A 25,406-nucleotide genomic window follows, 5' to 3' on the forward strand; every position below is an offset into this window, starting at 1 on the left:
AAGTTCCATTTGCCAAGTAAACTGACACTTACCATCGGAAACCATCTTGTCCAGCTCAGGACTCAATATTACATCCAGAGGTTCTTCCTGTAGTGGCCGAGACCCTCGAGCAGGGCCAGGCTGAGGAGGAGCTGACCGATAATCCGGCAGAGTGCCAATGTCCAAACCAGCTGAGAGAGAGAAAGTTAAACAGCTGCTCTCAAACTTAGTTTCTTACCTCTACTGAATAAAAAACTCAACTTCTGCAGAAAAACAGGTCTCATTCTGTAAACGCCTAAATCAGCAATTTATTTTCTACTGTGCCTGAGTATTTGCTAAGAAAAGGAAGTAAAAAACTGGGAGAGTGAGGATAGTTATTTCATGTCATGGCAAAATAAGGGAAAAAAGTTTATTGCTCTCTCTCCCTTGCTCCCTCTTTCATCCCCTCCACTAACTCAATTTTCCAAGAAAAACAGGAACCTAATTAGTGTTGCCTGCTCAACTGAGTGTGAAAAATCTCTTAAAAAAGGATGTTCTTTCATCATTGCATATCGTTTCCCATTAGAATAGATGAGAGCTTGATCAATGAAAAAGCAAGCAATTGCAATGATTACTCATAATAAATAGTCATCAAAATCAAAGAGTCAGCCATTGTGCTTTGGTCTAAATGCAGCGGTGAGCTTCCCAATGACAATTACTCTGGTTTCATGTAAAGTTCTTGTTCCAGGTTCAAAACAGGTTAAGCTCTATCAACAGAATATGTGGCATCAGTTGTTTACACTATAGTCATGCATTTATAAAGTCTATGGGGGCAATGCAAGTCTGTTACAGGGTTTAAAAGCTGAGATGTGTAGCTTGTATTTTTGTTTAAACACTTGTATGATTTTTTTCTTACAAAAAATGTAACTATAAATGTACACTTGTAAGGTTAGTAAGCAAATTTAATCACACAAATGTTAATGTGTAATGTTTTAAGTGTATAAAGAGGTTTTAACATTTATTTTTGTTGTTTTGCCTGACTACCACTGTAAATGCATAACCATAAAACATGACTTCATTTATTTATTTTTGTTTTTTACAAGGTGAAGTATAAGTCAAAATTATATTCTGATAGCATGTTGTCAATACAACTTAAGTTGTATTCCACTTGAAACATTTCTTTAAACCAAGCACCTTGGTATGCACTTAAAAACAAACCCTTATATACAGTGGGTACGGAAAGTATTCAGACCCCCTTCAATTTTTCACTCTTTGTTATATTGCAGCCATTTGCTAAAATCATTTAAGTTAATTTTTTTTCCTCAATGTACACACAGCACCCCATATTGACAGAAAAACACAGAATTGTTGACATTTTTGCAGATTTATTAAAAAAGAAAAACTGAAATATCACATGGTCCTAAGTATTCAGACCCTTTGCTGTGACACTCATATATTTAACTCAGGTGCTGTCCATTTCTTCTGATCATCCTTGAGATGGTTCTACACCTTCATTTGAGTCCAGCTGTGTTTGATTATACTGATTGGACTTGATTAGGAAAGCCACACACCTGTCTATATAAGACCTTACAGCTCACAGTGCATGTCAGAGCAAATGAGAATCATGAGGTCAAAGGAACTGCCTGAAGAGCTCAGAGACAGAATTGTGGCAAGGCACAGATCTGGCCAAGGTTACAAAAAAATTTCTGCTGCACCGAATACTTTCCGTACCCACTGTATATATTTACATATATATTGCACACATAGGTTACGCTACGAATGATAATTATCTGTCACTGATAAATTGGGTTGTAAATTTTCTGTCATGTTCTATGTTTATCTATCTGTAAAATATTTTAACATTCGGTATTTTAAATAAGAGACCACTAAACCTTTGACAAAGGTAGTGTTATCAAGTCCTGTGCTGCATTTATTTCTTCTGATTCTGCTCTTATAAATCCTTTAAATTTTACAAGTATTCAGAACAGAATGAAGTAGCTATAAAATTATAGTACTAAATTATATATACAATTGTAAAATAAAACAAATTATAATGGTATTCGTTATAAATAAGGTAGGCCTATAAACATCTAGAAAGGCTATAAATTATATTGTGTGTGCAAGAGGCTCCGGCATGATCACAGATATTGTCTTTATCACAGTGGAAAAAACTAAAATATTCTGTCATTTTTGGTCGTAAAGATAGGAGTAAGACATCATTTGAAACTGTATTTACTTTTGATTATGCACAGTATACTCACAATAAGAACAAAGCTATGCCTTTGTAAAATAAAGAAAACAAATAGGATGAGCTTTCCACCGACTCTGTATCCTTAACTTTTGCATTGCAGCCGTAAAAATAAAACGAAGACATGTTTTTTTTTTCCTTTTTGTTTTGTTAATTTTTTTTTATTATTTAACTGAAACATATTTCATGTAGACCTATTTATTTTATTTCTATCATATGTCATTTTGTTCTATTTACCTCCATTTTTTCCTGTTGTTTATGCTCATGCAAAACGTTGAGTTATGCATATAACTACTGTTCCCAGAAGGAGGGTAACGAGGTACAACACATGACTGTGGGATATCTAGCTCTTGCGCCATCTGCTGAAGACACCTATATTCACGCCTGAAAGGCCAAGATAGCAGCGGTCGGCTCCGCCCACTTTAGGCTTCAAAAATGCTCTTTTGAACCCTACCAGTGACATCTCAGTCACTACGTCCATGTTTTTTTTACAGTCTATGGAACTAAACCACTGAAAATAATTTGTTTTACTTTTAATGGGTCACATACACTTATCCATTGTAATTTAATTTAAATCTAATTTAACATTCTAATTTTGTCGATTAATGGATAGGAAATGAACATCGCAATGTTTAAGAATTAGCTCAGTCAGCGGAGAGTAGGCGGTCTTTAGCAGTTGTGCGTTCTCGACTACCTCTGGAAGTGATCGAAAGTGGACAAGCTCTAAACGTTTTAGAACATGTTCACACCTGTATTTAGCATTGTCCACTTGTGATCGGATTGATGAAAATGCATCTTAATACCAGGTGTGAACAGGGCCTTAGCCTCCTTTCACTGTGGGAATATTTCTAAAGTACTGTAGGGAATTGCTGCAATTATTATTACTATGTATCATTTACCTTATTTTTTTAAAAGAAGGGGGAAACAAATAGTTAGCTGTCATTGTTAAAATTCTATAAGTAATGGACTTTTTTAAAAGCACAACCTTTGATTGCATGTTGATACACCATACGTTAACCTTTTTTTGTAACCCTGTGGAACTTGCTTTCACACTGAAGCAGTTACATCACTCTCAAACCACTAGTTTTTCCACTGCAAGGCCATTCCACAAAGAGAAGGGAATGTGTCCTTGCAAACTAAAAAGCTGGTGATTAAGGAGAAATAAAATTATCAACTAAATTAGACCCTTGAGAAAAGAAACTGCACACTGCAAACAGCACATTTCAAGCACAAGTAAAATGTCACAGACTGCAAACAATCACAGTTGCCAACTAAGGTACAGTAGCGGCCAAACCCAACATCCATCTAAGGACAGCTTAGTTCTCACCTCAGTGTCACAACAGGTTCATGTGCAAGAAAACATGCAGTTTGTTTGTGGTTAGTAAAAAGATGCAGAAAGCCAAAGATGAGTGTGCACGTTTGTCAGAAAAGGGATCATGCAGAAACTGGCACTACAAAAAGTCTGAGGAACTGTTTGGGGGGCTGAGAGGCCAGGAGAGGGGGGCAGCTTTATTTCTACAGCCAGAGAGGCTGTGCCAACAGGGCTCTTACCGAATGGAGAGGGGGAACTGTCCACCTGGAAAGGGCATAAATCAAGACCTACAAGAACCCAAACCAGATAAAACCAAATAACTATAAAACAGAAATGCAAAAAAAAAAAGTAATAAGAAAAAGGAGGAGGATGCTAAGACAACAATTAAAAAGAAACAGCAAACCAGGTAAAAATACAAAATGCAAGTGTGAAAATGTGAAAGAAAAGAGGAGATGCACTTCTGAAGACAAAATTGTAGGTGTCCTTTCTGAGATTGTTAGAGCATCTGCAGAGTGAAGAGAGAGGGGAGACTATCCTATGGACAGATCTTCAGACTGAGTCTACCTGATTCAGGGCCTGGCTTGACCAGGTCATCGGACAGCATTCCCAGGAGATCATCATCTGAATGTAGAACCAGCTCGGCTAAGGGATCCTCCACATTGGCTAGAGATCAAGAAGACAAGTGTTTCTGAGCACGAGTAGCCACACTAATCACCAAGTGCTCTTTCATTAAATGTTACCAAGGGCTGGGCGGTAAGACATATTCTGTGTGATGGTGGAAATATGTCAACTGGATCTTCTTGATAACGTGTGCAACTTCTGCCATTTGGACATGGTTTGGATTTTAAAAACACAATGTCATGAACAAAACTACTGTGTCATGAGAAGCTCTGACCCAAAACCCAGTAAGCTGCCTTTTAAGCTGCTTTTTAAAGTCACCATGAAATCTGAATTGCTAATTATATTTATGGAATATTTCAGTTATAAGATTTTAGTCATACCACCCACCCCTAATGTTAGCTGAAATATTCTTTAGAATTTCATGTGCATTAAATGAATAAAGATGTATGCATAATAAGATTACCAAATCAAACACTTGTTTCAAGACTAAAACGCCATGAAAGGGTTAAATGCAAGAATCTGCAGAGCAGGAGAAGGTTCACTCTATGAGAGATGAAAATCTCTAAGGACAAACAAGCGGCCCTGAAAGCCTTCGAATAGCTTTGTGATTGCTCTCCAAACGAATACGCACAGGCCTTCTAAACACTGCACTGTGACTGCCAGCTTCCTATCCTCCCCCAGAGAGCTCCGACAGGGAATTCAGAAAAGTGCTGGCAAATTGGGTTTTAAAAAACATGTTAGGTTGGCTACGAGCAGAGGTCTGCTGGCCTGGGTGTAAATGAGGGTTGACAGAACTGAGGATAAGGAGAAATGGTGAAGAATGAGGCGTCTGAACAAGCTCTTCAGCCTATAAGAGTATGCAAATCAGGGCTGAAGAGGACACAGAATGAGCAGATGGGGGCAAAAAAAGTTCATTTGTATGGTTTGTCTTCTTTAGTCCTTGTGGCAAACCATGAACCTAGAGTCTCTAATGCAAACCACTGGAGTTACACTGTAGGATTCTGCAGTGCTGTTGGGTTGTGTGATGCAGTGTGTGCAGATGGGAAAGCGGGAGGAACTGTGATAATGTGCATTATACCTCTCTGCAGAATTCACTGCAATCTAGAGCACAAAAATGTGACATGACTGATCACAGCAGAAGAAACAAACTTATCTCTAAACAAAGGCAATTCACAGTGGAGGCAGGAAATATCTCTGGACAGCACTGTGTGTCTATTTAGAAAATATGTGTGTAGACATATATTCTTCAGCTCTACTCATCTACATATATTTCTAAATATGAAGGTACAGCTGAACATACGCAGTGGCCCTGCTTTAGACGAGACAGGAGTGGAAGTGGTACTCAGAAGCGGGCCAGATAAAGGGTCCAGGAAGCTGCTGCTCTGTGATTTGCTGTCTGCATGGCTGGATTCTTCCTCCACAATCCCTGTTTCCAGAGCTGACTTGGTCTGTTTGCTTTTATCCAGAAGTTCTTTCCCAAAAAACGCTTCCTGTAACATATACATGCACCCAATTTAATATTGCACACGCACACCATGTAAATACTAGATTTCCACATTCTCAAGAAAACGTGAGTTGTGTTTGCCTGTGCAAAAAATGGACAAAAATGGGTGGGTTTCTAGGGTGATCTGAGTGGTTAATCCAAGTCTCTATGATATTTTGCTGTCTAGGTATGGCTCAGGTCCATCTTTCAGTGTAAAAGATTTTTTTTTTTGCAGCATTTTCTGATTTTTTTTCTGCTCTAACTGTCAAAAGTTTGCCACAGTGCTACATGGTAAAGCAGGTTTGTAGCACTTCAGAATATCTAACAGTATCAAACTATAAATGTGATGACTCCCTGCTGTGTTAAAACATTAAAGGCCTAATGTGCTGCAATTTAAATAATTGATTCAAGACATTCCTCTGGTGATAACCTTTATGTCTAATTTCAGATTTGACATACAGGAACGCCTAAAGTGACAGCTGTTACAGTTAATGCATCACAGCATCTCCATGCTGAGCATGATGGGATTTTTTTTAAGAGCATGTGTCATCCTTGCACATGCTCACAAAATCCCTGATCACTACATTTAGCTCTTCAGTTCAAACACATTCAGCTCTGGTGTGTAGAAAGGTCCTGACAGGGATGCTTATGTTTATTTAAAGAACTAGCAATTAGAAGACACTTTTATCTAAAGTGACTAATGTAGTTTACTTGTTACAGGTTTATTCCCCTGGAGTGGCTTGTGGTTAAAATAATATCCCAGATTCAATACAAGTTAAGCTCTATTGGAGTGTTCTCGGGTTCTCAAGACAAGCAAAATTTAAGTACAATAGGAAACGCATTCCAAAGAGTTTAAATTGTAAAACCCCCCTTCAACAATAAAACAATAATTAACCCTAAAACCCTAAATATGGGGTAAACAATCAACTACCGTACTATAAAACAATTACCTACAGTCTGAAGTACTGTACTAATTATTATTAGTTTCAGGGGCATTTCCTCTGAGGAAGAAATCAGTGGAGAAACACTTTTACTGGATATTTGTGGGATTGACCTGTAGGTACGAGGGGAAGGCCTCCTCGAGTTTGGTTTTCTTCTTCCTGTATCTCTTCTTGACTTTCTCCAGAGGCTCGCTAACGATGGGAGTCCCATCCACAGGAGTGTCTGGTTCATTCCAACCTGGTGAAAAGATAAACTTGATGCAACAACAAAGAGTATTCACCAAAATAAATACACATCAAAACCTGAGATGTCCAGACCATACCTTCTTCCTTTCCTGTGAAGTTCTCTATAAGTGAGCTTGTGGAGTCTTTCCGACTGAGAGAACGCTTGCCTTTACCCTGCCCTGCTTTGCTCCTCTGACGCACCATAAACCCACCGATACCTAAAGAGGGAAGATGGGGAACCAAAATATAATTTAGCTTAAAATAGTGTCACTTAAAAAAATAAATAATAAAAAAACAGCTGCAGGACCCCTAAACTAGGTGATGAATGCAATCAGGAATAAATAACGTGGGATCCTGACAGTGACGTCTTGACATTCATCTCCATAATTCAAGATGACGTATTAGCTTTGGGCCAGGAGAGGGTGATTCATCTTGGCTACTCTCCTGGAGCAACCATTTCAGGTAAGTCTATTTCTGGTTGTACCACAATGGCTGAGTCTGACCCAACAACCCCCACGGTTTACCGCATGGACACAGAATGAGGAGAGACATTTAGGTTGGTTTATGTACTGTAAACAGTGTAAATACTTCAATGAGAGGATACAAGGATAAGAAAAAAAATCTATAAAATACAAGACTATCCAAATAAAGAGCACTTAAACACTGCTTCTCTAATCTCAAAACATTTTTGTCATTTGTATGTATTCATCCCTTTCCAAAAAATGTGGGGGTTCTTTAAAAAACTAAAATAATGCACATAAGTCTATACTGTATGCATTTATATTAAAAATAAAGAAATGGAAGGTAGTGCTTAAAAAATGAGAGATTACTTTAGAGAGATTACTTCTTTAGTCAGAAAAAAGCTCTAAGAGAATGCTCTTTCTGGAGTACTCCCCAACAAGGAGCTTTAAAGAGCAAAGCACTGTGGGATGCTATTTAAGGTGTAGAATTTGCAGGCGCACTATTTCACAGTCCAGTGGAGCTGTCCTTTCTGATACAGTAAGTGCACCTTTCTCTCTCGCTCTCGCTCTCTCACCAGGTCTGTACGGCTTCCTCTTCCTCTTCTTGTTGCTGTCGCTGCCGTCGGCCCCTTTCAGGTGGTCATCACAGTGCTCATGCTCGGGGCTGGAGTCAGATTTCCCATCACAGTCCATCGGGTTGCCCTCTGCAATGCGGCCAAACAACACAGAGCACTCTAGATGCTGACAGAATATTCTCTAAACCGCACAAAGATACATACACAAGAAACACAGCGTGCACGACTCACTAGACAGTGTGGTTCAGTAGTTGACTTTAACCGCAGAATTCACACACATAATAAAAACAGAACACACACATTTGCGTTCAATGCCATCTGACTTGTATAAAGATGACAAAAACAAAGAAAGGTGTAAAGGCGGGTGAAGGAAAATAACAGCAGAGGATTGTTTTGAAAAAATTCTTGGCACATTCCACAAAAAAAAAAAATTACTTAGTTTTAACAAAGGATGAAAAGAGAAATTTAATCTTCAACAACATTTTCTATTGTTTTTCCACTTCTTTTATATAAAGTTCAGAATTGATGAAGCCCTGTAATTAATGGGGTGTAAATCATGTGAATCATACGTTTAAGTCTTAGAATTCAACTTTTAACGTTAACACAGGAGCTGGAGTTATTCAAGACCTTAAGTTTAAAGTTGTAAATTGCCATTTTATATATGATATCTGGCAGTGAGGGTGTTTTAAACTGTTGGCCTGCTCTCTCAGACTGGCACTACGATGGAGGGGTTGGCCATTAATTCAGTTCGAGCCGCCCAGCCTCTGATCACTGGAAGGCCAAGGCAGGTATAATTTGCTGACTGCTGTTTTCAAAGGCTCTCTTCTCTCTCCAAGTCAAATTCATTACATGGCTCACCTTCTTGTCGATTTCTCTCTCTCTCAAATCACTCCACTCTTGTTTTCTATATGTTCCAACAAATCTAATTCAAATAAAATCCAAATCAAAATATTAACAAAAACAACAATAGGATATCAATGATATTAAAAGAACAACCGTTTGATTCAGAAATGGTCCTTGAAAACAAAATCTAATGGTCTAGTGGTAGTGACTGACAAAATGTTTCTTTCTTCTTCTTCCTTTTTTTTTTTACAGAGCAGGGTGGCCAATATGCACAAAATTCAATTTAAATGTGATGCGTGCAATGTTTTCACGTTAAAACACTTTCTCTCATCATCCCATTTTAATATGTAGAGACAAGAATTTGAGTTTCTTTGAGCACATTAGGACTGACTCGGCCAGTGGTGTGGAAACGTCACCTTTAAGCACAAACACATTCTTTACCTCTACTGTCGCCCAAGTCTCCATCTCTGAAGAGCTCAGGCTGGGGGTCAGGGGGTGTTTGCAGCACGGCCACACTATTCTGATTGATGATTTTCAGCTTAAGTTTGGGTTTGGGTCGTCTGCGGCGGGCGGTCTGGACACATAAACTCTGGAGCTGACACAAGCCTGACTCAGTCAGACACACGCCATCCTGAGTGTAGGTCCGCTGGAATTCTGGCACAGAACAAGAACAGAACACAGCGATGCTGACTGCAAGAGTCCGCCGAAACTGTTGCTCTGATGCTTCAGCAATTTAAGCAAACTACACAGCAAACTGTTGAAGCAAAGTGAAAGTATTTTACAATATTAAAAAAAAAGTATTTATACATACCATTTTCCTTGACATTTGTAAGAATCTGTGCCACTACAGGAGGCTCGATGATGTCCATGAGCTTTGCCACTGTGACACCTGTAACAACACATAAGCAAGATGGAAGCTTGACTTATTTCAAGTTAACACTGCGTATTCACAGTCATTTGTTTAGTTATTTATTGCAAAGAGGACAGTCTGGAGCCATTAAAGGCAGATTACATTAACTGCTGCTTCATTCACATGAACAGGTTGCAGCTTGATTTAAAATTCAGCCCATCTGCTTTTTTTAATGAACCAAATTTTGCTGGAACAAAGTTTCATTGATCAAATCACTCTAGTGTCCATCTGTTACTGAAACAATTGGGCATCAACATGCACATCATACAGAAATCAACAAGAGATAATTCCTCAAGCGTATTCACCTGAGGTTACGATTAGGGCATTTTTGTTCAGCCGTGCAGCAAAAATCAGATTTGTTTTGGCATATCCAAATCAAATCTGTATAGTTCTTTGTAGTTTGAACAAACGGAACGAGGCATGAAATCAATTTACAAACTCAACCCAAACTACAAACACAAGCTGATTAAATGTGATTTCTGAATATGTTTGTGGCTCTTACCAGGCGTGGACATGGTTTGCGTTCTACATAGACAGCAGTCAAAGCCCTCATCTGCTGCGCTCTCCACCTCTTCATCAGAGTTCAGCCCCTGACATGAGGCATGAACCCACCTGCAGACCAAACGTCATGATTAGGCCACATTCGCAACCAGTCAGCCATTAAGAATAAGTCACAAAGAAAGCAAATATCACATGCTCAACATGATGAATATTTTCCCCCATCAACACCTGCGTTTATTCATGCACTAATCTACTGCTGAGCCATTTCCCAGGATACTCTTTTATTTGGCCGTTATGGCATTTGGCATGATGGAGTGCCACCCACCTGTCACACTGCCGGCACTGCAGGATGAGCTCTTCCTCTCTGTAGCTGCGCATACACACAGGACATACCGTGAGACTCGCACACGGACCGCATTGCGTGTAGTTATTCTGCCACTCACAGCGCTGGCCAGACGATGTAGCTCCACAATGAGTACATAATACACACCTGATGGAGAACAATGCAGTTACCGATATAAAATACATGAGCAAATCACGATTTCCCAGAAACATACACTTTTAATCATAAACAACTAAATCCATTCTTTTACACTCATTTTGTGGCCTTTCTGTGAATGGACACGCCTCTTGTTTGCACATGGCTTAGCATCGACTGTGCTGCCTTAAAAATAAATATTTAAAAGGCTCCAATCCAGGTAAAGCTCTGACTGAATGCGCCACAATGCACTGCAAACCCAGCTCTGTTTGAATGAGGATTACATGTGACATTACAGCAAATATGTAGGAAATCCCTTTCGATCTTGTTTGAAAACAGCTGCTAAAGATCAAGCGAGTGTTAGATGGGTAGAGAGAGAGAAAGCTAACAAAGCTAACAAAGAGGTGCTAAAGCATTGAGAGTGGGTGTGAGATTTAAATGGATGAAATTGAGAGAGAATGTCACAGACTCGTGAATCCACAGCACCTGTAAAGAAAATGTCCAGGTTATATTTCACTCCGAAATCAAGAGAAAGAAATAAGAACTATATTTTGCATAAAGAAACTGAAGGGATCATTAGGATAATTAAAATTTAGCATAATGATGTTCTGAAACATTTTAAGGACAATTACATACAATTTCCTCACAAATAAGTCCACATGACTAATGCACTATATTACAAGTGTTCTGAAGCCATATTACAGCTTTCTCTGAGAAACAGTCAAAAATTCACCTCATTATTTATGAACAATGTTCCTTTCCACAGTAGCTCTCAAATATGGAGCTAAAATAGTCTTAAAATTAATATATTTACTAAATATGATTCACAAATGCAAAAGCTAATTGAATGCAAAAGCAAATTTGCGTAACTTAGGGTGCTTTCACACTTGGTTCGCTTGACTGGTTTGAACCCGAGTTCTATTGCTCCCCCCTCCCCCTGCTGGACTGCGTTCATATTATTTTATTTGGGTCCGAACCACGGTTCGTTTGCGTCATCAAGCCAGCAGCTGTTTACCCCGTTGCTTAGTAACGACGGTGCAGGAGAAGGCGGCAAATGCATAACATTGCTCTCTGCACTTTTATATATTTACGTTTTTGAACCGTTCGTTTTGTTTACAAAGCTTCGGTACATAACGGCACTTACGTCTGTTTTACGAATGTACTGCAAATGCTCTAAAGAACGCTAAAGGTGAACAGAAACGTGCAGCGCCTCGGTCACGCTCGTCAGGTAAGTGAGTAAAACACACACAAACACACATTTTTAACAAATAATACGTCATTAATAGCGGTTCACTTCCGCGATTTGGTATGACTGCGTTCACATCAGCAGCGAACCGTACCGGAGTTCACATGAACTGTACCTCAGACCACCCTTTTTAAGCAGACTCGGGTACGGTTCTCGGGTGTGCACCCGAGTTCGGAAGACAGTGTTCACATCATCCAAACGAACCGAACTCTGACATCAATTGAACCCGGGTGTGCACCAAAAGTGCTAGTGTGAAAGCACCCTTATTTGCAAACTATACTAGTGCTGTCAAATTGATTAATCACAATTATTCGCATCCAAAATAAAAGTTTGTGTTTACATAATATATGTGCGTGTACTGTGCATATTTATATATATATATATATATATATATATATATATACACATACACACACTATTTTATATAAAATGAAAATGATAAATATATTTCATATTGTATATTCAACTTTTATATAATATTTTATGTTATATATTAAAACAATAAATATTTTGAGTTTGGATACACTCATAGATTTTCATGTGCCTATGTTAAGACTGTTTAAGATGTTTTTTTCAATCAAAGCATTTGTGAATCATTATTCATTTTGAGGCTATTGTAGCTCCATAGAAAAATTTCACTCCCCAACCTGCATATTCTAAACTGACAGGTCACTTTCAGTTACAATACAAACAAGAAAACAATGTGTTAATTTATGCAATTAATATGGGCTTGCAAGTACTCTTGATGGTTCAAAAAAATGACAACGATGAAGACAGAGCTATGAAAGCAACAAACTGGGCTGCAGTCCAAAGCTGTATCTAATTTTAGCAAAGACTTCTGTTTGTGTGTGTGTGTACATACCACTTGCACTTCCAGCTGCCTTTGGGTACATTCTGCAGTGGTGGGTCCAGACAGTATGTGTGGTAGCTAATGTCACAGTCATCACAGAGCAGCAAGCGCCCGGGGTCATTGGCCTTCCCACATGCCTCACACACTGTGCACTCCAGACAGCGCCAGCCTTTACTCAACACCACTTTTGTGATCTAAAACAGACACACACACACACACACACACTTGAGGTCAGAGGACACAGGTCAAGCACTAAAGGACAATGGAGGGTTATATATTTAGCAGGCTATAATCTGGATGGATATAAAAACACAAAGAACACAGCCGTAAGATGTCTCTAGAGTCAGAGTTATTTGTCAGAAGGATTTGCTGGCATTTACAGATCAAATGATGTGGGTGGTGATAAATCAATCTAACCACATCATCCTGTACTAACAAGCATGTCCAGTACGCCTGCTGTTCACTAGCAACTCTGGGTTTGTACTCTACTGGGGAAAGGGACCATTTGATGCATATAATGAAGGAAAACTTCATATGCTTGACATGACAACTTGATAACCTATTTAAACATGCAAAGTTTAAGTTAACAATAGTTCATATAAAATTTAAAAATTAAAATGAAATAAAATATAAATTTATGAAATTTCTGAAAGATTTGAGAGATTTCTGTGCCTCTGTTAAAAGTCCACAAAACCAACACTTGGAACTTCAAAATAATCCATATGAATCGAGCAGTTTAATTCAAGTGTTCTGAAGAGACACAATCACTTTACATGATGAACACATTTATTTTAGGCTTTTATTCACATTGATCAACACACATACATAGAGCATATTAAAATTAAAAGCTCAACTGTACTTGCTTGACGCATGAGAACCAATGAGGTTTTGTATGGTTGAGCTGACGTTAACCTAAATTAAAACTGTTTATCATATAAAGCAATCACATCTGTTCAGAAAACTCTGAATAAACCACTAAATTCAACTGGATTGCTTCTTCCATATCTTAACAAAAGTTTTGAATCTCGTTAAGTCATAAAAAAATTAAAAAATTAATTATATATATATATATATATATATATATATATATATATACATACAGTGGTGTGAACTTTTTCTCTGCTGCAGCTCAGAGTAAAATTCTTCATCCACTTTCATTGTATGAAAACAGTAGCATTTTTCCTTTTGTGTTAAATGGAAAAAAGAAAGTCAAATGAGTAAATAGCAGCATTTTCATCAATTATCTTTAAATAAATGTCATTGTTCGGTTATCTAGGATAAGAGCAATTATCTTCAGCAGCTGTGATTGTTAATAGTCAGCTGTTTGCACAGACCAACTGGATGATTGAATGAGAGGAAGACAGCTCTTTCACAGGTGCTTGGCTTAGACATCAGAATGCATGACACCTGGCCATGACATTTGCCTGTTTGATACTAAAAAAAACTCATTCTGATGGGACAAGATGTTGTAAAATAGCTGATAAATGTGCACATGTGAATATCCATCAGCTAAATTCTATTCTAATGTACTAAGCTGAAATAAAACAAGGAAGAACTGTATGTTGCTTGGCAACCTTAAACAGCCTGCAGATAAGCTAATGAACTACATTATGGATTCCCAACAAGGGGTACATGTTCCCTCAGGTGGTACTTGCAGATTCCAGGGGGTAAAAAAAAAGCAAAAAACAAATTGCTATTTAAAATAAAATAACAGGGCTCTCAAAAATAATAAATAATAATTTAATCTCATGACTTTTTTGGTAGGGAAGATCTTAACACATTTAGTTCACTTTTTAAGGAAATTAAATATAATAAGAGTTTTAAGGAACACATTTTTGGTTTGGTTTTGATGAAGGGGTACTTACTGATGGAGTTTGCAGGGGTAAATAAGACAATAAATATCAGGATACACAAAACTATATTACTGTGGTTATTATTAATAATAATACATTTATAGAAGTCTAGTGTTCTTATCATATTGCTGGTGCTGCCATTTTAAACACTTAATAAGCCACTCTCCACGACTAACAATCACTTTAATGCACCACCGCCACTTGAGGTTTATTACTTTAATTGTTCTTAATCAGGCTCACACTGAATCGCCGTGCACAGAACTCCACAGTAATCTCAGCAGATTTCTGAATCTGCACTGGGAATATGGGGGGGGGGATCAGTAGAATCCATCTGGGCCTCTTATATTAAATGAAGATCAGGACGTTTCTGGCATATCTCAAAGCACTGAGAGATACCGAAAGCACCCTGACGTATTCTTCTGTCACTGCTGTCTTTACGTGATAAAGATCTCTGCTTTAGTCTATCAACATAAGACACGGTCTTTAAAGTCTGCTTCATAATCCTCTTAACATTTTACTCATTACCCTTGGGCTGCTTTCATCCAGGTCCTCTCACACACTGACCTGTCACACTTATCTCACACACCATTAACCTTCACTCCAGATAAGAGCAGCTCATAAATGGTGCTGAACTGTGCTGGTGAACGGGGTCAGCTGTGATAGATGGGGGGGGGCTGTCTTACCTTAATATTGACGCAGAAGGGGTGGTAGCACTGGCCGCACTGGGAGCAGGCTAGCAGTCTGCCCTCAGCACCCTGACCAAAGCTCCCACACACCACACACATGTCCTGGAGACACAAGAGAGATCAGACATCCACCTGTGAAGTTAATTCTCACACCCATGCTTATATAAAGATCAACTAAGGCACATATTTTTAAGAGCAGGATCAAGTGTCAAGTGTTTTCACTGTGTTAACTGAACTACATATGTGCAGCCTTAGTGCATGTTGATGATGTTGCAGTGTGCAAATACATTTTGAGGCTACTGTATGTGACAAAAAACACGAAACCACTAAGCGAAAAAGCAAAAATGTTTCCTTTTGCCTTAAGTTCACTTCTATTTTGACTTTAAACTCATAGACTTACTTGTTTAAGTGTGAAGGAGTCAGAGGTGGAGAACAGGACTACAGTGTTGTGCATGGAGTTTTCCTCCTCTTCTTTTACCACATATGGAGAATCCATTAAGCTCACCTGTAACAGAGCACATGACATCGGTTTACATTTGCTCAGGTCACATCCAGCTGTTTGTAACATATTACTATACTGTGCCTAATGACATCATGGTTGTTTCTGGAAAAAAATTCAATGTAATCATGCAACCGAAAAGGTTAGCATTAAAAACAGCTATGGACAATATATACTCAATTAATTGATATAATTTGATATAATTGGTAATTAATTTACATGGAACCCAAATCCCAAAACAGACTATAAACTTGCTTGCATTATCTGGATTTAGCTAGGCTATTACAGTAGTACAGTTTTTATGCCTGCACTAGATTTTTTTTCCCCAACTAATGCATACATTGGGCCCAGCTTGTCTTAAAGGGAAAATTCTGTCATCAATTACTTATTATCATCAATTAATTATTATCATGTCCAAACCCATTAGACTTTTTCTTTTTTTTTTTTCCAAAACTTTAGAGATTTCTTTTCACACATAGACATTTTCAACAGTATACACATCAAATATGGTAAATGGAAGTTAAAACGTACTTGCTTGAAGTGTGAGTACAAACCTCACTGCTTCTTGCAGGAGCTCATACATGTTTGCATAACAAGCAAACCTCACTGGTCCTTGTGCATCAAGCAAGTACAGTTGAGCTGCAATTGACCATATTTGATGTGTTCCATGTATGTGTGTTGATTAATGTTTTGATTCATTGGGATTACTTTTACAATGTCTTTATTAACTATTTGAATCTTTGGTGAAAATGGACAGACATCTCTCAGGTTTATACAGAAATATCTTTGTGTTTTAAAGATGAATAAAAGTGTTATGGGTTTGGAACAACATGAGGGTGAGTGATTGATGACAATTTTCATTTTTGGGTGATCTATCCCTTTAAGTTTGCAATGCACCATAAAAATAGCAGTGCTGTTAATTAAAAAAAGTAAAAACAGTTTGCAGTACTGGTTCCACAATGCAGGGTCACGTTTCTTACATGTGCAATGTGAATGTTGTATTTATATTATATTATTATTCATTATCTGTTAACAGATAACATCTAGATGAAAAAATATGCAAAATGTATTCAACTTATAGATGAGGAGAAAAGTAACGCTGCTTTGTTTAGTTGGTGTAATGGGCTTCATAGGAATGGACCGTTTAAATTTAGAGGCTTGTCATGGTAAAAATTCACAGGCCTTTACGTCACAATTTAGTGTGCCATTGGTTTGTAATGAGACTGGCTGACAAAGTAAAGATGTTCATTGTGTGTGTAAACTACAGGACGGCTGCTGAGTACAAAATTGCCTATTTTATCATACTGGCAGTCAAGTACATGCTGGCTTAATCTCCCTCATCACAAGTCGCTTGTGTTGGGGAAAATGTCAGCATTTGCTATTTTGAAAAGGCCATTTGGGCTGGGAACTGCTGCTGAAGCTCTGCTGAGCGTGAGTGCATTTCTCAGGCTTTAATGTGAGCATTAGGCACATCTGAGTGCTGTTTTATTTATGCTTGTAGAGGTGGGGGCTTCATACCCCAGGGGTCACCACTGGGCTGCTCTCCATCTTTAGCCTGGAGCGTCCCCTGCCACCTCTCCCAGAGAGGTTAGCTCCCCTGGGTCGCCGCCTTCCAGGAAAGCCAGATCCACGACCCTAGCAGACAAAGACAGGGGAGAAAGGATATAATTTCATTTCTTTGAAGGCACACTTTGGGAAAATTGAGTGTGATGTATAGCACTAATGGGCGAATACACCATGCACTCCATAAACCAGCATGGGAATGTCATGATGACTTTAATGTGCTTTATATCTGGCCATTAATTTTTCTACAGACTCATTGTATTGTAATAGCATCACTGATTTAAAACTCACTAAAAATGGTAAAAGAGCTGATTTCACTGAAAATGCTTTTGCTGTTTAGGAGAAATAATTTCCAGAACCCACCTATAACCTAGCTTGACATGGTGGAAAACTTTCTGGAAGGCACCAAACCCGTTGCATCTGTGTTTGTGATACAAAATCATCCATCCATCCCAAGATCTGATCCTCTGAGGTTCAGCCCAACTCCCTGAACACTACACTGACTTACAGATCACATTTCAGGCCAGGCTTCTGCCAACTCGCCCTGCTTCTGAAGGTGTCACATTGCGTTTGCATCGAGGCTGAAGCTCTGGCCCAATTCCCACTTCCTCCCAGGTAATTACCTCACTGTAGCCAAGCACTACTCAGACAGGAGATGTCAGCTTCATTTAGAGATTGCCTAAGGAAGCTTGGCATACTCCGTCGCCTTTACAGTCTGAGTCTAATTTGTGCAGAAATTAATTATGGAGAGGGAAAAAATAGACGAGGGTTAAGGAAGGCACTTCTCTAAATCTGCTCGAGTGCAGCCACAGAGAAGAACAGCAATTCTGATGAGATACTGCTGCAATGGAAAGAATGCAACTCTGGTGTCTCATGCACATGTATGTGTAGAGATGTGCAGGGTTTGTTATATGAACATGCTGCTATCATATGAAACATTTATTATATTAATGTACAATGTGAACATGGAAATGTGCAATGGATAATAACATAAAACAGTAAATCAAAGAATTAACCTTTGCAATATGATGCATTTCAGAGTTAAACTGAATATTTAGTAATCAATAATGAGGGATGAGGCTTGATTTTGTCTATCAGGATTTCAGTGAATCATGAGGGGGATTAAACATTATTATATCACTGGTTAATATTGTTTACCTGGATGCATGACCTTGTTTATATGAGCATATGATTATGACATTATGAAAACTTGAAATTTTTTCAAGTAAAAGGCACGGATGAATCATGACCGGGGACATTTATAGTCAATTGCGTACATTATTTCAACCCTCATTTCAAATGCTCTCATAGTTTTTTAGAATCTCATGCCATGAGTGTTATGTTTTTAAGACAGCATGTCAGGTTAAAAATAGTTACATCATTAAAAATGTTTCTTTTGTTTTTGAAAACAAGAATGTGTCCTGTATGAAAGGCCCATTCACAGATATCTTGATATTTTTAGTTGGGATTGCCCAGAGGCTATATTGTTGGTTGTAGTGGCCGTTTCTACTGTTGAATAACCACTAAATGAACTACTAAACCAATCTGCCACTAAAAATGAATGTGCTTGAAAAAGTGTTTGTATAAAAATGTCAGAAGCATGACACATTATATCATGAACTAGATGAATAACATAATATCAAGGCCTGAATACTACACTAGTAACAAAATTAAGTTTTTGAGCAACAACAACCACAGAGCCATCTAGGGTATACTCACCCATGATTCCTGCACCATTTTTGAGCTTACTTTCTAGACTAAACCAGCTGATGCTTTATCACCCACACCCACCTTAAAAACTCAGTCCCCTGCAGGGCTCAAACCCTTCAACACCCTCCCCTCATTTACCAATCTCATGGTCCAGATGGGCAGCCCGTACATCGGCCTGGTCTTAGGGCTGTCCCAGGCGTCCGAGCGCTCTGGAGACCAGGAGGGCGAGCTCATTGCGCTACGGTTACTCCATGCACCCTGAGGTAAAGCGGCGGAGAAGAGACGGAGGGGGGAGGGTATATTGGTGATGAGGGGCGACAAAATGCAGCAAAATAAATGTGAAAGCCAGCAACAAGAACACAGCAAGTCAAATGAATGCAATACTTCTACACAAATGCATCATATCAAGCCAATACAGTGAAATATTAAGTTTGGGACAAATTCCTGAAACATGACAGTGACATTACATAATTATTTGTTGTGTCTTAAGAAAAGCAGTTGTTAGTATTTGCTTTGAGTGAGTTTCAATTTGTAGGGAAGTCTGCTAAATTACCTTACAAACCTTACATTACAAAGAAAAAATTTGAGGATCCTCATTCTAAAGCATCATTACACCTCCATGGAAACAACCTAGTTTATTTGTTTGTACAAAACAAGCGTGATCGTGTCAGCATGACAACAAGCAGCTCTTTGAGATAAACAGAGAATTTCATAAAGCACAAAGAGTCATGGGGAGCATTTAGCCTGTTTAACGAGCTAATGAGGGTTAGTCAGTATAATTACAATGCATAACACAATCACCGCAAGGCCTTTTTTTTTGTTTTACAAAATGAAAATTATTTCTAAATTATAAATAATAAATAACAGCCACGGGTTGGTTGTTGTTTTATTTCCTGTCATGTATCATTTTGTCCCAAACTACTACTTGAAATGAATGTCTGAGCTCCAATACAACTTAATGTCTATGTGATATGCTGTTGATTACCAGTCACAATAATATTGTCTCACAATATTGCAAAAATCTAAATATGAACTTTTTTAGCTTTAAAAAAAACTGGGCAATGCAGACACTGCATACCATTTCCATCACAATTTTTTATCTAACATTATTTTCTGTGGTAATCAACAGATTCTTGATGTGAATTGGGCACAACTTGTATTGAACTCAGAACATTGCTTCCTAATAAAACAAAAGTACTTAATGAAACAAATGACCATTCCTTAGGCACAAGACCCAATAATTGTTATCAAGGATTAAAAAGAAGAAAGGAAAAGAAAAGAATAGCTCTGCTGAAACAAGGGTTAAAGAATGAGTGGAGGGAGGCAACTGAGAAACAAACAAATATCTCATCATGCCAACATGCCTGTGAATAAAGACATCAAAAATAAATAAATAAAATAATACAATCTGACAAAGTAAAAAAAAATCATTGTGTTGATATTGGTGATTGCTTATTGACAGCCATGCAATGTTAGTTCGGATAAGAGTATGTTGAGGAAGAAGCATCTCTTTGTATTGAATTTCCAGCTCTGAGGCTTTCAAAATGGACAAATATGGTACAAATGTAAAATAAATGGAGAGGTGAACACTTTTAGCTTATTGGGTAGGCATCCAAGAGACACTTTAACAAGAGATACATATATCCAAATGAAAACTCAAGCTAATCCCTATAAGACTCTGAAACTTCTACAAAATTTAGAGCGTAAAGCATGCCTGATCGTCTCTGAAGAGAGTCAGCAGGAGTTACTTCATTTGCACAACAAAACAAAATCTATTTCTCTCTCATACGCACACACACGATAACACAGGGGCGTGCACATACTCATGAACGCACTAATACACCAAACCGGAAATCTCAGTTCGAGCCAATGAGAGCTGCCCACCCTTCAAATTACACTGTGTCCAGATGGTGCACACTCCAGACAGAAAAACAACCAGAGCCATAGAAACTAACATACCTGTATATACTTATACATACATGCATATATATATATATATATACATATATACAGGTGCATCTCAATAAATTAGAATGTCGTGGAAAAGTTAGTTTATTTCAGTAATTCAACTCAAATTGTGAAACTCGTGTATTAAATAAATTCAATGCACACAGACTGAAGTAGTGGGAAAAAAAACTATCTTCTCCATCTCTCTACATAAAAATTACCATGTATATTAATTTTCATCCATGCACTCACCTCTTCCAAAGGATGGTACACTTCATAGTCATACTGGAATTCTGATCTACGTGTCCTGGAGGACCGGTATCCGATCTGTTTCTCAATTTCGATTTGGAGATTGGAAATGAGCACCCTGTGGAGACGGTCATGGAAGAAATGTTGAAAGCATATGCACTATGTATTTAACCTTTTGAATACATTTCTGTATTACATTAATACATTTCATAAATACATTTCTGGATCCTTCAGCACATCAAAGTCTGAAGAATTTGGTATATACAGTATATATATATATATATACACACACACACATGTGTGTATGCATTATATATATATATATATATACATACACAGTATATACACACACATACACTCTTCTTCTATATTAGTCTTTGTTACAAACCTAGATTGTATAAAGAGCAAAAAGAGAATCAGTTTTAGCCAATCTGAGAACTAGCTAATCAGAAACGCTCTCTGCATGTGAATCATTTTGTTAGGTCTTGCTGACACTGAGTTTACTGACATACTTTCGGAGGGCTGTGTTTTAAAGACAGGATGTGTAGTGTAGGTTAGCAAAATGATGAAAGTTAGAAAAACAGCTTGCTTACAGCACCTTTAAAGGGATAGTTTACCCAAAAATAAAAATGTGGTCATCATTTACTAACCATCATGTTGTTCCTAACTGACAAGACTTTCGCTCATCTTTGGGAAACACAATATAACATAAGATATTTTTTTAATATCCATATGGATCAAGTGGTTTAATCCACTTTTTTTTTTATATGAAAACTATTTATATGATATATTATATTATATTTACTATTTATATGAAAAACGGATTTAAAGGGTTAGTTCACCCAAAAATAAAATTTCTGTCATTAATTACTTACCCTCATGTCGTTCTAAACCCGTAAGACCTCAGTTCATCTTCGGAACAGAAATTAAGATATAGTGACTTCAGGGGTTCAACTGTAATTTTACGAAGCTACGAGAATATGTTTTGTACGCAAAGAAAACAAAAATAATGACTTTATTCAACAATCTGTCTCCTCTGCGTCACCCTGGTGACATTTTGGAGAGTATCCACTGAACGTAAACAGTGTATGCTATTCTGTGTCAGCTGTGTCACACGGATACGTTTTCTACATTGTTTACGCTTTGATTTGAACGAAATCAATGAGACAAATTGTTGAATAAAGTCTTTATTTTTGTTTTCTTTGCGTACAAAAAGTATTCCCGTAGCTTCGTAAAATTACGGTTGAACCCCTAATGTCACATGGATTATTTTACCGATCTCCTTGCTACGTTTCTGGACCTTGATCGTGGTAATTACATTGCTGTCTATGGGAGGGTCAGAGAGCTCTCAAAATTCATCAAAAATATCTTAATTTGTGTTCCGAAGATGAACGGAGGTCTTATGGGTTTAGAACGACATGAGGGTGAGTAATTAATGACAGAATTTTCATTTTTGGGTGAACTAACCCTTTAATTTAGGCTTTCGTTAGCATACTATATACACAGAACAACAAATAAATAGAGCTCAAACATGGTAAACATGAAAACTCAAACTAGCAAGACGTACGAGAAACAAACCTCATTGGTTCTTGCGGAAACACAAACATACTAGTTTCAGCCACAACAAATGAAGATGCGAGAAAAAAAGTCAAGCAAGCACGACTGATATTCCGTTTACCATATTTGGCATGGTCTATGAATGTGTGTCAAAGTGCCTAAACTGAATCTGCTCATCACATAAAGAGATAGAAGAACTTGGAGTAAACTGCTTAAATTCTATGTCTTTATGAACCCTTTGAGACATCAAAGTTGTGGTTGCATGGATTTTCATATAGAGGGAGAGAAATCCTTCTTCATTAAAAAATAAATATTTAATTAAAAGTATATTTATTTGTGTTTAGAAGATGAATGAAAGTTTTAAGGGTTTGGAACGACATGAGGGTAAGTAACTGATGACATAATTCTCATTTTTGGGTGGACTAACTCTTATGTACAATAGCTTGGCTCTTATGTACATACCTGCATTTGCATATTCACATAGACTATAAATCGGGCATAAGCCCTGCTGGGAGCTGCAGCATGATCTGCCAATCAGATCAATGATGATGAAAGAATTCCCAAACTGAGATGCCAAGGTGAGCACCAGTGAGACAGGAAAGAACACACTAATCTTTGTTTCGAAGAATGCTTAGATTAATTGTACTTTGAAGTTTACTCTACTGGGCACAAAGACACCGCAATGCCAGGATTAATTTAGATTTATGACAAGTTAGAAGGCCCTAAAAAGGAGTTTTCAGCATCCTCCCTGCTCCAGAACTCAAAGGGGAAATGGGTTTGTGTTGTGCTTTCCAGCTCAGTGAGCAGTTATCCGAATTACACACCTCCAAAAAGACTCCTTTATGTTTCACTAGCATAAACCCCTGGCTCTGGAGCCAACTCCCAGCCCCCTCTCTCCCGGGATACTGTGAGTGATGTATTTGAGAAGGGCAGTGGGGGGAATGGGGGGACTTGGAGGCAGGAGAGAGAGCGGGAAAAAGAATGAGCGAGTGAAGCAGAGACTGAGCCAGAGAGAGCACAGTAAGAGCCTTTCCATGTTAATTAATACACGCTACGCTCTGGCACTAATCAATGTGACGAAGAAACAAGGAGAGCAAAGGAGTAATTACTGTGTGGCTAAAAACTGTGGATCACAGACAGAATCAGTGTCCTAAAGAGATAGAGGGAAAACCAGGAGCCAAGCAGCAAGAAAGGAAGGCCAAAAACCAAGAGTTTTACCTGCTTTACCCTTGGTCTTCCTGGAGAGAACTTCCTCTTTGAGATGGCTGGCTTCCCTATACCTATCTTGGGCGTAAGGGGAAAGAAGTTGGTGTTGAAAACACTGGGGCTGTATCCTGATGAATTCAGGCCATGGGTAGGTGTCTGGTTTTGAGATGTCTCCCTCGGCGAGGCTTCAGTGGAAAATGGGGACTGGGTCAACTTGGTTGAGCCCTCGGAGGACAATCCTGGGGAATGCTTCAAGATGAGGCTCTTATCCTCAATGGGAGAGCTGAAACTGGAGAAACTGTGGTCGCTGACAGGTGTAGTGTCCATTTCCACAGTAGGACTGCACTCTGCAACCAGTGGGACACCATCCGGCTCAGGTAAAATACAAGTGACCTCAGGATCTGCCACCTTCTCTCCGTGCTGTTGTTTTTCTTGCTTCTGTCCCTGCTCAACTTCCTCAACAACACTCTGGGCTTCTGGGACATTCGTCATCCTTTTATCCTTCATACTGGAGGGGTCTGAGGGACAGGCATCCATGGGTTCTTCCTCTTGTGCTCGAGAGTGTTTGGGGGAAGTTTCTTTGGTAGGCAAAGCAGGAAGAGCTTTTGAAACGTCCGCTTCAGGTTCATCCTCTGTAGTATCAGACAGTTTATCCTCTGTTTCCTTCCCCATTTCCAAAGCACCAATGAAACTGTGCTCCTGGTTATGGTCTTCATTTGTGGAAGAGGCCTGAAAGGAGAGGGAGGGTACACCCACTAAAGTGGAGGCGCATGGAGGAGGCTCGGAACCCTCTGTCAGAGTAACAGTAACCTGGATCTCCTGGGCAGGTTCAGCAGCTGTGCCAAAAAAAAAAACTTCTAAGGCATTTGTGGCTAAAAAACACATTACTACAAATCATTATGCACACGTTATGGACAAGATTATCTGACTAAAAGAAAAACTTACATGACAGGAACTCTTCTGGCACTGTAGGAAGTGGACTAATACTGGCCTCTGGCTCCAACGCCACTTCCTCCTCATCCTCATTTACTTCCTCAACAGCCATGAAGACATCTGGATAGGAAAGATAAATGTTGAGTTGCACAAGGAAACAACTGACTAACTATTTACTATTCTGAACATCTACAAGGATCAATGAAATGACATTCATTTTTTTCAAAAATACTTTATAAAGGCAATTCATACTTAAAGTAACACGATATATACATGCTATTTTAATAATATTTTCTTTGAAAAAATTAACAATGTGTACATTCACATGTATTCAAGGCGTAAGGAAAACATTATCATTTTTTACACCAATGACATTTTTTGTTGAAAATTGTCTTTATCTTGGATACTATTGTCATTGACAATTGCTTGTGTTTGCTTGTCAGAACTCCAATTATCTTTGCTCAAACTGCATCACAACATGCACCAAAAAGTCTGACACACAGAACACTTGACCACCAGTTGGTAAACTCCTCGAAATAATGAAACAGCAG

The 25,406-nt window shown here is 38.4% G+C and overlaps 1 protein-coding gene across 8 annotated transcripts in view; it reads right to left on the minus strand.

Annotated features, from left to right (window-relative positions):
- LOC107655805 (histone-lysine N-methyltransferase 2C-like) overlaps positions 1–25,406 on the minus strand; it is a 181,720-nt gene that overhangs the window by 32,945 nt on the left and 123,369 nt on the right. For 5 of the 8 annotated variants that reach the window (XM_016443383.1, XM_016443384.1, XM_016443385.1 and 2 more), the window contains exons 13-30: positions 24,868–24,975; positions 23,935–24,758; positions 19,102–19,221; positions 17,209–17,325; positions 15,592–15,696; positions 15,189–15,293; positions 12,665–12,846; positions 10,404–10,568; positions 10,080–10,189; positions 9,479–9,556; positions 9,109–9,321; positions 7,825–7,953; positions 6,887–7,006; positions 6,677–6,801; positions 5,440–5,629; positions 4,083–4,181; positions 3,758–3,805; positions 33–170 (exon numbers count right to left, since the gene is read on the minus strand). In XM_016443383.1, the coding sequence (XP_016298869.1) occupies positions 33–170; positions 3,758–3,805; positions 4,083–4,181; positions 5,440–5,629; positions 6,677–6,801; positions 6,887–7,006; positions 7,825–7,953; positions 9,109–9,321; positions 9,479–9,556; positions 10,080–10,189; positions 10,404–10,568; positions 12,665–12,846; positions 15,189–15,293; positions 15,592–15,696; positions 17,209–17,325; positions 19,102–19,221; positions 23,935–24,758; positions 24,868–24,975 (2,976 nt within the window). The remainder of the gene's footprint in view (positions 1–32; positions 171–3,757; positions 3,806–4,082; positions 4,182–5,439; positions 5,630–6,676; positions 6,802–6,886; positions 7,007–7,824; positions 7,954–9,108; positions 9,322–9,478; positions 9,557–10,079; positions 10,190–10,403; positions 10,569–12,664; positions 12,847–15,188; positions 15,294–15,591; positions 15,697–17,208; positions 17,326–19,101; positions 19,222–23,934; positions 24,759–24,867; positions 24,976–25,406) is intronic. The other 3 variants (XM_016443388.1, XM_016443387.1, XM_016443389.1) reach the window with 3 other exon arrangements.

The sequence above is a fragment of the Sinocyclocheilus anshuiensis genome, unplaced genomic scaffold (assembly GCF_001515605.1).
Source record: "Sinocyclocheilus anshuiensis isolate Anshui unplaced genomic scaffold, SAMN03320099.WGS_v1.1 scaffold1185, whole genome shotgun sequence".
Lineage (NCBI taxonomy): Eukaryota > Metazoa > Chordata > Actinopteri > Cypriniformes > Cyprinidae > Sinocyclocheilus > Sinocyclocheilus anshuiensis.